The 13,215-nt window shown below is 37.5% G+C and overlaps 1 protein-coding gene across 1 annotated transcript; it reads right to left on the bottom strand.

Annotated features, from left to right (window-relative positions):
• Positions 1-3,192: 3,192 nt before the first annotated feature.
• Positions 3,193-11,611, bottom strand: Polr2m (RNA polymerase II subunit M). The gene is made up of 4 exons (XM_077799558.1): positions 11,303-11,611; positions 8,642-9,289; positions 6,404-6,608; positions 3,193-4,535 (listed from the first exon to the last, which is right to left on the bottom strand). The coding sequence occupies exons 1-4, from the start codon at positions 11,593-11,595 to the stop codon at positions 4,389-4,391; spliced, it is 1,293 nt and encodes a 430-aa protein (XP_077655684.1). The 5' UTR covers positions 11,596-11,611; the 3' UTR covers positions 3,193-4,388.
• Between the last annotated feature and the right edge of the window lie 1,604 nt (positions 11,612-13,215).

Below are 13,215 nucleotides of genomic sequence, written 5' to 3'. Positions count from 1 at the left end.
TAAGCCCCCAGAGCTTCAGCTCTCACTTGCTTTTGTTGATGTAATCACCTGAAATTCAAGGTAAGATGACAACTTCTGCAAATTTACACCATTTTCCTCTTTAAATCCTAAATCTGACCTTCTAAAATTCTTTCTCTTCCTCATTAATTTTCAGTCAAAACTATACTTTAATTATTCACAATAAAACAGCATTCTAAATGTTCCATTTAACTGATAGAAACTAAAAATATTCACTCTTTTAGAAACAGTAAGTATGTACTTTAGTAAATGGCATGATTTCAAATCTGTTTCAAAACATATTGATGGTAATACAAAATTAATTGATAAAATATTTTTTCCAAAAAATGAGCAAGGAGGAGTTTGACCTACTAAGGAATTTTTGTGGAACTGGACAAGCTGATTCTAAAATTCTGCATATCTATGAAAATGCGAAGAGCCAAAATTATCCAAGTCATTTTGAAGAATAAGATAGTAGGCCTTCCTCCAGCCTAACTGTAAAACTATTATAAGTAAGGCAGTATAGTATTAGCACAAATAGATTAACAGAATGGAAGAGAGAACCCAGAAAGTAACATAAATATGATATATGCTTACTATGCAGTAGAAGTGCATGAGCGAGTAGCTGAGAAGACCCATCTTCACACTCCACACTGCTATAGTAGTGACCCAAAAAGACCTCTCCCCTGATGACTATATTCCAGGTAGAATCAAATTATAAAGCATTTTCTAACTAGAAAAATCTTTAAAAAATAAGAATCTAACTTCGTGGCTTCAGGATAGAAAAAGATTCCTTAAAATAAGATACAAAAACCACTAACCATAAAAAATTGATGTTTGCCACTAAAATTAAGAATTTGTTACAATACACCAAGAGGAAGTTGAAAATTGATCCTCAGAAAGAGAGGTTATTTACAACAAATTTGACCAAATACCAAATTATTAGATTGAATAGTATCTAGAATATATCCTACAAATCAATGAAAAAAAATGACAGTCGACACAATAGAAAAATGGACAAGATTCAAATTGTCATTTTGCAAAAGAAATGCAGTGGCCAATAAATATATGATGATGCTCAATGTCCCCCTAACTTAGGGAAATGTAAAATAAAACTAGAATGAGTTTACTATGGAAACATCACACTAGCTAAAATTAAAGTTTGGCAATAACAAATGTTGGTAAACTGGAATTCTCTGTTGTGGAAGGGATGGCAAGAATATAAAATATTGAAAAGATATGCATATCTCATAACCCAGCAATTCTACCCCTAGGTATACATCCTATAGAAACATGTTTATGGGCACAAAGATGCTCATCGCAGCATGTTTATTATGGTCAAAACCTGGAAATATCACCAAAGTGTCCATCAGAGCAGAATAAAGAAATAGTGGTATTAATGAAACAGCACATATTATACAGCAATGGAAACACACACACACACACACACACACACGCACACGCACACCTACATGTGACATGAATTTTCTAAGAATTTTTAGTGAAAGACACCAGATACAAGATATGATTCCATCTTTACACAAGTCAACAGTGAGCAAGACAGACTAATTATTGTTAAACACATAACTGGTAAAATACCTTTTAAAAAGATGCGGGGGCTGGGGGTTACCACAGTCAGGATGGTATGACCTCTGAGGGACAGAGGAGGTACTAAGAGGGAACACACAGCAAGTATCTGGAGGGCTGGCAGCAATTCCTCCACATCAGCTTTATGATTACACAGCTGTTGCTTTATCCAGTAAACTGCACACATTTTATATACTTTTCTGTAGCTGTATTTCACAAATTTCAAAAGAAAAGGGAGAACTTATTCTACAGAATATTAACACCAATTAAAGCCATAATGATTGCATGGAAAAAAAATATCAGAAGGCCCAGCAACAAGCCCAATGTATAAAAGACATACAAGTATTTAATATTCTATAAAAATATCATTACAAATCAGAAGGAAAATGGTGGCTGATGATACTGAACCAATCTGTCCAATCAGTAAACTCTTCACAAGAATTAACAATGGAATCTCTATCTCATACAGATCCCTAAATAAACTTGAGATAGATTAAAAATTTCCTTTTCACCCCAAAGTTATGCAGAAACTGAGTTCAGGTTATATAAACAAGATAAAATTCTTCTAAGCTAAAAAATAACTATAAAAATTTCAAAATACTGAGAAAATAGGGGTTAATATACATGGGTTAAGAAAAGTATATTCAAGCACACATGCAAAGATAAACTCCTAAAGAAAACAATACATTAGTTGTATTAAAGGGCAAATAGCGCACTAAGAATAATTATATGACAAGGATGGACATACTTAATTCATAAAGAACTTGTAAGCCAAAAAAGGGCCAGTTCTCCCAGAGAATAACAATATAAATAAGCAAGTTTCAAAAGAATAAATAGAAGTGGCCAATAAACATGAAAAAATAACTGTGTTCTATGTAATTAAAGAAATACACATTTAAAATGTAGCCTTTTTCTGTACTTGTTCAATTTGCAACAATTTTAAGTAGCCAATTTTAATTCTGGGTGTTTGATATATTGCTGATGGGAACATAAATGGACAAAATCTGTATGTAATAAGTGATGAATTATCAAGATTCTCAAAAATTTACATCCCCTTGCAGCTAGCAATTTCATGTCTACAAAAATATCTTCTGGAAATGTCATTGTATATAGATGTGACTATCTTTTAAGATATTAATCATTTCACTGTTTACAGACTACATTATAATTAACAATCAAATTTTTCAACTAGGAAATTGTTTTAAAAGTTATGGTATACTCACGAAAAATATTCTGCAGCTGTCTTAAATGTAAAATATTTAATGTGGGAAAATGTTTATACTACATAGGCTATAAAACAATGTATAGCATTATTACATTTTTAAAAATATAAATGTATTGCTTATATAAAAAAATAAGTACAAGTACAAACACTCAAATGTTAGTGGAGATTGTCTCTGGCTGGTAGGCTTGAAAGGGACTCATGCACACTACATGTACATGAGCCTTCTGCACCACCAGCTTTCCAGAAATAAAATGTCATTTCATTCTACAGAAAAAGAACATTAAATAATTTTGTGTTCTGAAGTCATTTACTATTAGTTTTAAAAACTAATGAAACTGCTAATTCAGAATACTTTTTTACATTTGCTTTTTGTCAGGGAGAGGGAAAATGGATAGCACATGACATAGATCTAAGCCCTTCCTATCACACATGCATATGACCTAAATGTGTTTTGTCAACACTTTAAATTTGGATACTCTCTCTCAAAGAAGTTAAATTTAACTAAATATCAGTAAAATAACACCATTAGTATTTGGAGTTGTTCTAATTAATATTTTATTTTTTCTTTGAATACTTTTAAAGGCTCCACATTAAACAAAGAATTTTTTTAATAACATAATTTCTCTGGAGACAACCATATAATCATTTAAAATGACAGGAACATGTATATATAGGAGATTGAGGTTTCTGCAGCCTCTTGGCGGTGGGGAGGGGTATGGGGAGGAGGAAGCAAAGTACTGACAACTGACAATTCAGTTATAACTTTGAAAAAATAACCGGTTCTCATACCAAAACATGAATGTGCTACACATGAACCTCAACTGTGAGAGCAAAGAACTCCAGTCAAGTAAAGCATGAGAACAACTACTCCTTTCACTTAGCTCTCAGCTGCATTTCCTATACCACAACTTACTCCAGGCAAATCTGGTCATCTAAAAAACCCTCTGCCCCTCTAGCACCTCCTCAAAATATTCCTTATTCCTAATCAGAAGTAAGAACAATCTTCCTAGGGGAAGACAAGAGAATAAAACAAATATTTGTGAAGCATTTTTCTATGAGTGTCTTTCAAGGTAATTCACATCCCAGATCTCAATTACTCCAAGTAAGCATACACACAATGCTTTGGACTGTACTCCCTTCACTGCTCAAAAACAGAGGGAACTAAGTCTTACTAATTTATTCTAGGTACCTGGGACAACTAAGTGTTTCACTGAAAGACATAATTAATGCTATTTTATAGAGGTAAGGATAAGAAAAAAGTGAAGCTATCTACTTCCATTTGAAAGGAAAAAAACATATTCCACTACATACTAAAATATCAGACCAATGCACAACATACCGCAAAATTTTAATACAATATGGTTAAACACAATATTGAAATATTAAACTTTTCAATCACATGAAGATCATCTTCTGAAAGACAAACTGAGCTTTTTCTTGTAGCAACGTTTTTGTAACTTTATAAAGATTTCTCCCTCAACAGTGTCTGACACCAATCTTGATACTTGTTATAAAGTCTGATGGAAGATAATGACTTCTCAAGAGTAGAAGATTTAGGAGATAATTCCAATGCCCATCTTCATAATTCATCATCAGAGGACTGATCATCATCTTCATCTCTTACTTCTCGGTACTTCCCTGAAGACTCCCCTTCTGGATTATAACTCTGCATTTTAATATTCAGTCTTTCAGCTAATTTTTGTGCTGCGAGCTTTGCTTGCATCTCCTTTAAAACAAAAGAGCAAAGCAAAAAGTCACACATCCATGTTCTTTTCCTTACAATTTTTCAATAGGAAGTTATAACAGTCACTTAGTACACTCTCTAAACACAAGGAACCTAACTCTGTGTGTCCTATTACAGATACAAAAGGACAATGCAAGCAAAAGCTACCAGCCTGCTATAGTTGTAGTTATCAACTTCCATTAATAAACAACACTGGATTGAAGCTGGACCTGGTGGTACATGCCTTTAATCCCAGTGACTTGGGAGGCTGAGGCAGAAGGATTGCAATTTCAAAACCAGCCTCAGCAACTTAGTGAGACCAAGTCTCAGAAAAATAAAAAGGGCTGGGGATATAGCTCAGTTGTAAAGCACCTCCACCCCAATCCCACAGTTAATCTCAAACACACAAAAAAATAAATAAATAAACATTGCATCGAAATGCCTACCTCTATAAGAACTGAGTAATCACTTCAGCACCCAACAATTATAAATACAGACACATTAAGTATGTGATTACACACACTGATACAGAAACAATTAGACCTATCAAATGTTACAAATTACTAATACTGTGTTGATTTCTCTGACAGAACCTTCTTCCCCAGACAGAGGCCCAAGAGATACAGTTCAATGGCATAGGCAAAACCAAGATATTAATATTAAAAAGCTTATTACCTCTTTCTAAATAAAGTCCTACAGAAATTAGTACCTAACCAAAAGTCCAAGCAAGTTTCAGTCTGGTAATGTTTACACACCAAAGGACTTCACTACCAACTGATAAAGGGAACAATGCTCATTCCTCATTTGGCTCTTCCTTTTCTCCGAGATCCCTTAAATGTCTTTATGTCCTTCCCCTTGGGCCATGAATATTATGAGTAGGTTTCTGCCAAAGAAACCAATTTCAAGCTGAAGGGTTTAATTCAACATAAAAATGTCTTAGGACAGGCATTCAAGATCCCAGAGACAATTTATAAAACAATTCTTCAATGCTATAGCTAAAACTAGCAATCATTTTCAAACACTGAGAGGAAGAGTAAAAAGGAATGCCTTAAAAATGCTAATCCAAACCAAGTGAGTTATGAAAAGCCAAAACAGATTAATAAGCTAGTTAGATATTAATTGGTGCATGGTACTTAACTGAAATCTAGATAAGTAGTTATCTAGGAAGTAGGAAAGGATGCTGTCTTCCTGGAGGCTCAAATTATTATCCAAGAATGTCAAATCCTTTCTATAACCCCATGATCCTCATACTATTTGCCCCCATTCTATTAACTCCCATTCACAAACTCTCAAGGTACATGCTTAAATTTCATGCAAAACATACAGATCTTTGGAGAAAGTGCTATATAAAATTGATTTTAGATGCCCAAAGTAGGAAATTCTTTTCTCAGATTATGGCTCATTGCCCTACTATTGGCAATATAACACTATCCTCCCACCCACTCTGTGCTGCCTCTGTATTGATGGAGATGGAATTCTGGGAGCTATATTTCCCTGGATTAAATTCCACCACTGAGAAGCTATCACATGGATTTTATAAGGCAGAAGAGCGAGTTGATAGTACTGCTATCCTAATGGGAACAGGCAGAAGCATGGACTGGATGTAAAATTTTGCAGTAGTCTCTCCATAATTCCTGTTAAATCATCACTTTGAGGTTGCAGGTAGTTATGATCATCTCCAGCTGTTTCCTGCAGTTTTATTAAGTTTGTAACTAAAAACTAATGGCACATGTATAAGAACTAATGGTCTCCTCAGCTGACCATTTCTTTAGCACCTAATCCCTTCTATTAAATTATTTCCTCCTTGAACTACCTAGGGTAAATCCTGACATATGTAAGCAGGGGGGAAAAAATCCTAATGCCCTAAATACCTCATAATTCTGTTTCTGCTGTTTCTGAAGTGCCAAAGAGTCTTCTATGGAAAGCAGCTGTGCAGGCAGATGGTGAAGTGGCAGGAGCCGCGCTGCTGTGATGTCATCAAGATGCTGCTTGTCCCTGCGCCGCCGCTCTGCCAAGGAAACAGGAGACTCTCCCCTCTGAGAATGACTAGGTGAGTCATTATGATGTGATGGCAAACTAAAGAAAGAATTTATGTTATATGATCAGACTATTTCCTTTTTGTGAACACAATCAAACACACACATACACACACACATACACACACACACACACTCAAAATGGTCTTTAACCCTAATAATCAATTCTTGAACAAAGGTAACAGTAAGACGTTTACCCATATTCGTTGCTCCAGCAAGGGTATGTGTATACACACAGATCTAGGCTCTTTGCCTTTTCCTTCCCCTCTTCACATTTCATGATTGAACTGAAGCTACAGACGTTTCAGAAAGGATAGCAGAGATAGATGGGAAGAAAGCTGAGTCCAGACTAAACAAAGTTCCAGTCTATTTAACAGGTTCTGATTTATATTTTTACAAATTTCACTCTGGCAGCAGTGGAGAGGAAGGGCTGATCAATAAGACTAGGGGGAGGAACAGTCCACATTTACAGCCCAAGAGAGAGATGAGAACCTTCACTTTGATGGAAGATATGATGAAGTAAGAATAATCAGAGATGAAGAACAAGGAAATACATCTCTTAGGTCTTCAAGATTAGCAGACAGTGGTGATGAGGGAAAAGATGCCTTGGGAAGAAAAGGGGGCGGTGGCATTATTAACATGAGAGTAAGTAAATTTGGGAAGAGAGACAAGCTCCACTTTGTACATGAACTTGAAGTGCCATGAAACACCCAAGTAGTCATGTTTTATAGCTAACTGGCCATGCAAATCTGAAGTAAGGGTAGAGATAGATGTGGCAGCCTCCAGTATCCAGGCAATATGCAAATCCAGAACATAAAGAAATCAAAAGAGCAGAAAAGCCAAGGAATATGATCTCATCTTACTGCCTACCCTCTAAGCCTCTGCTCACAGGGAAGCCTGATGTCCACCTGTCTAGAGCTTAACAACCCCTCCATGTCAGTCCTTCTAATTGCAGAGAAAGCTCCTTCTCTCTTAAACTTCCCTAATCCTGGGCAGCCCTCACTGCTATTCCCTTACCTCCCTCTTGTTCTCAAATGACAATACAGAACTAAGGCCCACTTACTCCTTTTTATTGTTGACTAATTATGCTTTTAGTTTTCCCAAACATCCTCCTAAAAGTGAAGAAAGATACCTCACTGCATACAAGGTAAGTATGAATTAATGCAGTATGATTGTGGTTTTCTACACAACAACAAAAAAAACTGTTTTGAGGTTAAATTAAAAAGAATTACATGGTAGGATTAAACTTTAAAATCTCTTTTTAACAATCACCAAAATGTTTTAGGTATTTTCAACTAGGTGTTATCAGTTTTTCAATGAAAGGTAGCAAACAGTTGCTTGACTTTGCATCTGAAATTATCTCCTCATAAATTTAGGTTGGTATCAATTACTACTGAGATTTAAGTATCATATTTGCTTTAAGAACAATTATTTTCTCTTCAAAGAGCTTTTATTTTCCTGCAGCTCTCAGAAACAAAACTACAACAAAGAACTCAGAAGCAGAGTTTGTAACCCTCCTCCCCAACTTTTTAAAGTATTTTTAATTTTTAACTCCTCTTGCCTCCCTTTCCCTAGAAACTGTTATAATTTAATTTTCTTTACAAGTGTATAAACCTAAGGTCCTCATCTAGAACCTAAATGCTCTGAGGAGCATAGTGAGCACACAAATAAATAACTGAAAAAGTCCATCAACTCCTACAACTATTTTTCTCTTAGATTATAGACCAATTGAAGGGGAAGCTGTACACTAAAAAATGGTACTGAAAATAAAAGCCATACTAAATCCTCTCTTCAATTCTGTTTATTACAAAATATTGGCTAAGAATTCTGAAACATAATAGTCCCCATCTGCTATTTAAAACCCTTTCAATTATTTGGCTTCAAAACTAAAGTATGGTTCAACAGGAATCCTCCACTCCAGCCAGGCTGGTCTCACTGTTTCCACAAATATACTCATTCCTACCTAAAAGGAGCACTCACATAAAGCCCACTGAACTTAAAAGCATTCTTCCAACTTTTTGAATTTCACACATATTACATTCCCATGATATGCCTATTTCCAATGATACTTACACATTAGTTTTAAATTTATGTGGTGGGGGCACTGGATTTTTGGCTCGCATTTCTAACACTTCCATGTAATGAGGCTTCTTAGGAGTCCTATCACGAAGGCCCATCAAGTTTTCAGCACTTGTGTTTTCTTCCGAGTGATGTATACCTTGGTCTGCAACTGTGATCCTTTGGAACTTATCAATAAACTGGTTGTCAAAACTGCTGGAAGTATCTTCTGCTTGACTTGAAACACAATGCTGAGGGAGATGCTCTCTCACTTCAAGTGAGGAAGATCCCCTGAATCTATTGTGGGAAGCTGGGCACTTGTTCACTGTGTACTCAGCCTCTGGAATCTCTTCATCACCTTTTTGAGTAGGATGTACAAGTCCCTGTTTTTCTGAGGTTGTGTTAGATGATTTGATGTTATCTACAAAGGAACAGGCATGAACTGGTGATGAAGTATCAAGTATTCGGTCAGAACTCTGGGCCTTTTCTATATCCACATCAACTCCTGCAATTACTTTTTGCCTTAGCTTACAGTCTAAACTAGCAGAATGAAACAGTTCACGTTTTCCTCTAACCTCTTCACGCTCTGCAATGGCAGCTTTCAGTTTGGCAACAGTGTCTAGGATCTTTTTACCTTTGTCGGGCAATCTGCAAATGAATTTTCTGTCAAATACAAAAAAAAAAGTATACGTTAGAGTATTGTTTTTAAACTTGTGATTTTTCATTTAAAAGGCAAAACATTAACCTCGAAGGGGAAAAAACTAATTTTTAAGTAAAAAATCTGATTTCTAACTGGCTCCAAATGGGAATTAAAAAATAAGACAATTAACCCCCAAAACAAGAAAATGCAGCCAGAATAAAAATATGACTCATTTGTCTCATCTCATTAGAATTTCAACAAAAACATTTTAAGAATATACATTACTCATTCCTATTCTGAAAATCCAAAATGCTCCAAAATCTGAAACTGAGCACTGGTAACATGATGCCACCAGTAGAAAATTCCAAAACCTGATCACATGTGATGGGTTATGATGGGTTTTCATGCACATGTGAAAACACAGGTGCATAAAAAATATTATATAAAATTACCTTCAGGTTATTTGTACAAACCATGTATGAAACATGGATTTCATGTTCAGACTTGGTCCCATTCCAAAGATATCTCATTATTTATATATAAAATATTCCAAAACCTGAAAAAATCTGAAATTCAAAACACTTCTGATCCCACCCATTTAGGATAATGGATCCGCTACCTGTGCAAAAATCATTTAAGACATTCCAAAAATCAGCAGTTCTTAAAGTGTGATTTCCAAAACAAAGGGCAGGGGAACTGCTCTGGAAGGTCAAAACTATTTTCATAATACTTTCTCTAACTTTCTCACACAAGTACAGTGCAGTTTTCCAGAGGGTATATGGTGTGAATTGAACTTGTTTTTATGTATACGTATCATAAGGAGTTCCCCATTATTTCTGATAAATCAGTAAGTATCAGTAGATATAATACACATACACAAGAGCTCTTTAGAATGCCCAATAACTTTTTCAAGAGTTCAAAAGGGATAAAAAAAAAAGCTAATTCACTGCTATACATTAAAAAACTCCTTCTCAAAAAGGCAAAATCTGTCTCTACTGGTAAGCCCTCAACCCAAATGATTACTTGTCCTTTTTGCTGAATTCCTCTTCTGACTCTGTCTTTAGCCGTGTGGTCAGAGGGTCATATCTTTAACACTCTCGCTGCTCCTTCTCTGATATGACATTCCCACAATTTCAACTGTATAAATTAACACCTTTGTGCAACTGAGAGTCCTGCTTTCCCAGCCTTCTCCTAAGTGTTATAACCACTTCTCCACCTTTTAATTAATCAAATGTCTGTTATGCTCTCTCCTCAACTCAGCACACCCTGAGTAAAATGAACCTTGCTTGAATCCATTCCTTTCCCTCAATTTTCATGTTTTTGTTAGTGGCTCCCTAGCAGAAGAGAAACTTCATTTATCTCTGTCAATTACATATTTAAATTATTCCACACTTTAAGTTTTCCCAATCCTGCTTAACTATCTTCTTCATTCACTTTCTTACAACCCCCTTGTTGAAAACCTCTTTCTGAAAAGACTCTCCTGATGTCCCCTGCCTCTTAATCCTTCACACCATCATGCACCAAGCTACTAAATAAAGCTTCCTGTAAAAAGTCACCCCATCACATCGCTCCCCTGCTAAAATGCGCCGTCTGCCAGCTGAATGAGTACAACTTTCGCGGCCCTAAACCACTTTTATCCTTCTCTTCCCATCCTGCAAGAGTAAGATCTAGAGATGAAACTGATAACAGGTCTGGGTCACGGTGTGGGGAGGAGGACAAAGGGATTTGTGATACAGACACTCCTTTCATGGAGCCAAAACAGTAGCTGAGCACATTAAACCAAGGCACAGCTGCTGGCTGGCTGAAACGCCAAGCAGCCGTTCAGTACACGGGCCATCCTCGCAGGCGGTACGTGCTTGGCCAGGAGGAGTCATGGCGTGGCCTTGCGGCCGTAGGCTACCCACTCGTCCTTGGAACTGAAATGGATCTGAGACAAGGTCACCTTTGCCCTAAGAGAACGCGGGAAGATAATGGGGGCGTCCTAAGGAGCCCGAGCCCTAGGAGCACGGCGGTGCCGCCGCGAGACCCCAGCTTACTCGTTGCGCAAAAGTCTCTCCTGGCGCTTCAACATCTCCCCCAGCTCCGCCGAACTCCGCTGCCCCAAGTCCTCTAGAGCTTGGGGCTCGAAGCCGCGGGGCAACGAGAACATTCTGCGGGGGCTGAGGCTGGCGCGGCGCGGGGCAGTCGGCTTCCTCAGCGGGCCCCTCAGCTGGCGCTGGATCCGCGGCCGGCGGCGACTCCGGGGCACGAGCGGGAGTCGCCATTTTCCCGGAAGAACGGGTCTTCTTCGAGCCGAATCGAGCTTTATTGAAACGCCGGAAACAAACATGGACCGGGAAAAGGGGGCGTCCGTAGGAACGCGAAGGGGCGGAAGTTACGTAAGACGACTCAGGCACTTAGGTTGGCGGGCTTCAGTGTGTCTTCCTCTGCTCATCATCTATATGTTTGTTTATTCAAAAATTACTGAGCACCTTCGTGACCTTACCAAGCAGTATATGGAAGTGAACAAAGAGCCACGGCCCCCATTGCTATGAAATTTAGAGTGGTAGAGAGAGAACAACATATAATGGTAAAGTTGAAATAGGCGTTTGTTAAGATATCTATGAGTGGGGCTGGGATTGTGGCTGTGTGGTAGAGCCCTGCCCTAGCATGTGTGAGTCACTGGTTCGATTCTCAGCACCACATATTAAAAAAACAAATAAATAAAAGGTCCATAATAACTAATACAAATATTTTTTAAAAAGATATCTATGAGAAATGAGATTAGAGAAACCCCAATGATGAGCTAGCCATTAGTGAGATAGGGGAGAGAACAGGATTTGGGAGACCACAGCCTATGATGTGGTGCCTCCTAGCCCAGTTCAGTGAAGCCCTGAAATGTTAGAGTTGGAAGATTTCTTAGAGATCATCCGCATACCTTAATGGGGCTCATTGGTCGTTGGAACAGGACTTGACTTTGCAGCACTGCCTGGGGCATGGCAAGACTTTCAGTATCTCTGGTTTCTGCCCACCAGTTGCTATGACAATCCCAAATCATTTTAAAAATCCAAAACACTCCGTCTCCCCCTTTTCCAAAGGCCCACAGAGAGGTGATAAGGGATGGGAGGGGGTGCTGTACAAACAGCAGAGAACCTTCCATAATTTCTTTTTATCTGTAGACAAACTGGCACAAAAACTAAAGTAAATATTGCCAAAGCAAAAATAAAAATGAAAGCAGCAGATTTCAAACCATAATGCCCTGTGGATTACTCCACTGCACCAATTAGAAACCCCTTCTTCACTTTACATCTATTTCCAAATGTACAAAATCAAAAAGATTTTCTGGCCCCAAAGAGAAAGACTATAGTAAGTAAAAGACTCAACTTTTAGGTCAGCTAAGAAAGCTGTGCTCTGAAGGAAAGAATAGGAAACATGCTAAGTCAGCATATATTGCACCCATAACTTCTAACTCCCACCTATGATTCTTGGTTTAGAAAATTGAAGTTTTTTTCAATGCTGAGTAATATTCTATATAAATGCAAGCATGCTCCTCCCAAGGAACAGAAACTTCAGATAAAATCCAAAGCTACTCCAAAGAGTGAAATGGCAGCCATTTCTTTACACACACCCCCAATCTAGTTCATTCTAATCAGGTTAATATATCAAAATAAATGTGTTCAGTATAAGCTTTGCAAATGACTTTACCAACCCCAACTGAATAAGAAATAAGACCCTTAAGACAAGTGGTTGTCCTTAGCAACCTCCACCCTAAGACTCCCTCATCTTCCCCTTGGGCCTCAGCTGGCAGCTTTTGTTTCCTCCTCAGTAGTGAACTTCCATCTTTTTAATCCTGGGCACAGGGTCCTCAAGACAAAACTTATCTAATTGTGTTAAATATAGTGATTTTTATATTTTTCTTTTGTAATAAAATTGTAAAGTCTTTTCCGTCAGAGAGCTATGATTATGCTTT

The sequence above is a fragment of the Urocitellus parryii genome, chromosome 6 (assembly GCF_045843805.1).
Source record: "Urocitellus parryii isolate mUroPar1 chromosome 6, mUroPar1.hap1, whole genome shotgun sequence".
In the NCBI taxonomy this organism is placed as follows: Eukaryota; Metazoa; Chordata; class Mammalia; order Rodentia; family Sciuridae; genus Urocitellus; species Urocitellus parryii.
Note: the sequence above shows the minus strand (reverse complement) of the source record. Positions and strands in the feature narration are given on the sequence as shown.

Coding starts and splice junctions, on each gene's coding strand:
- Polr2m (XM_077799558.1), bottom strand. CDS start 11,595: ATGTTTGTTTCCGGCGTTTCAATAAAGCTCGATTCGGCTCGAAGAAGA. Junction 9,290..11,302: donor GAGAGACTTTTGCGCAACGA/GTAAGCTGGGGT, acceptor TGTATTTGACAG/AAAATTCATTTGCAGATTGC. Junction 6,609..8,641: donor CATAAATTTAAAACTAATGT/GTAAGTATCATT, acceptor TTCTTTCTTTAG/TTTGCCATCACATCATAATG.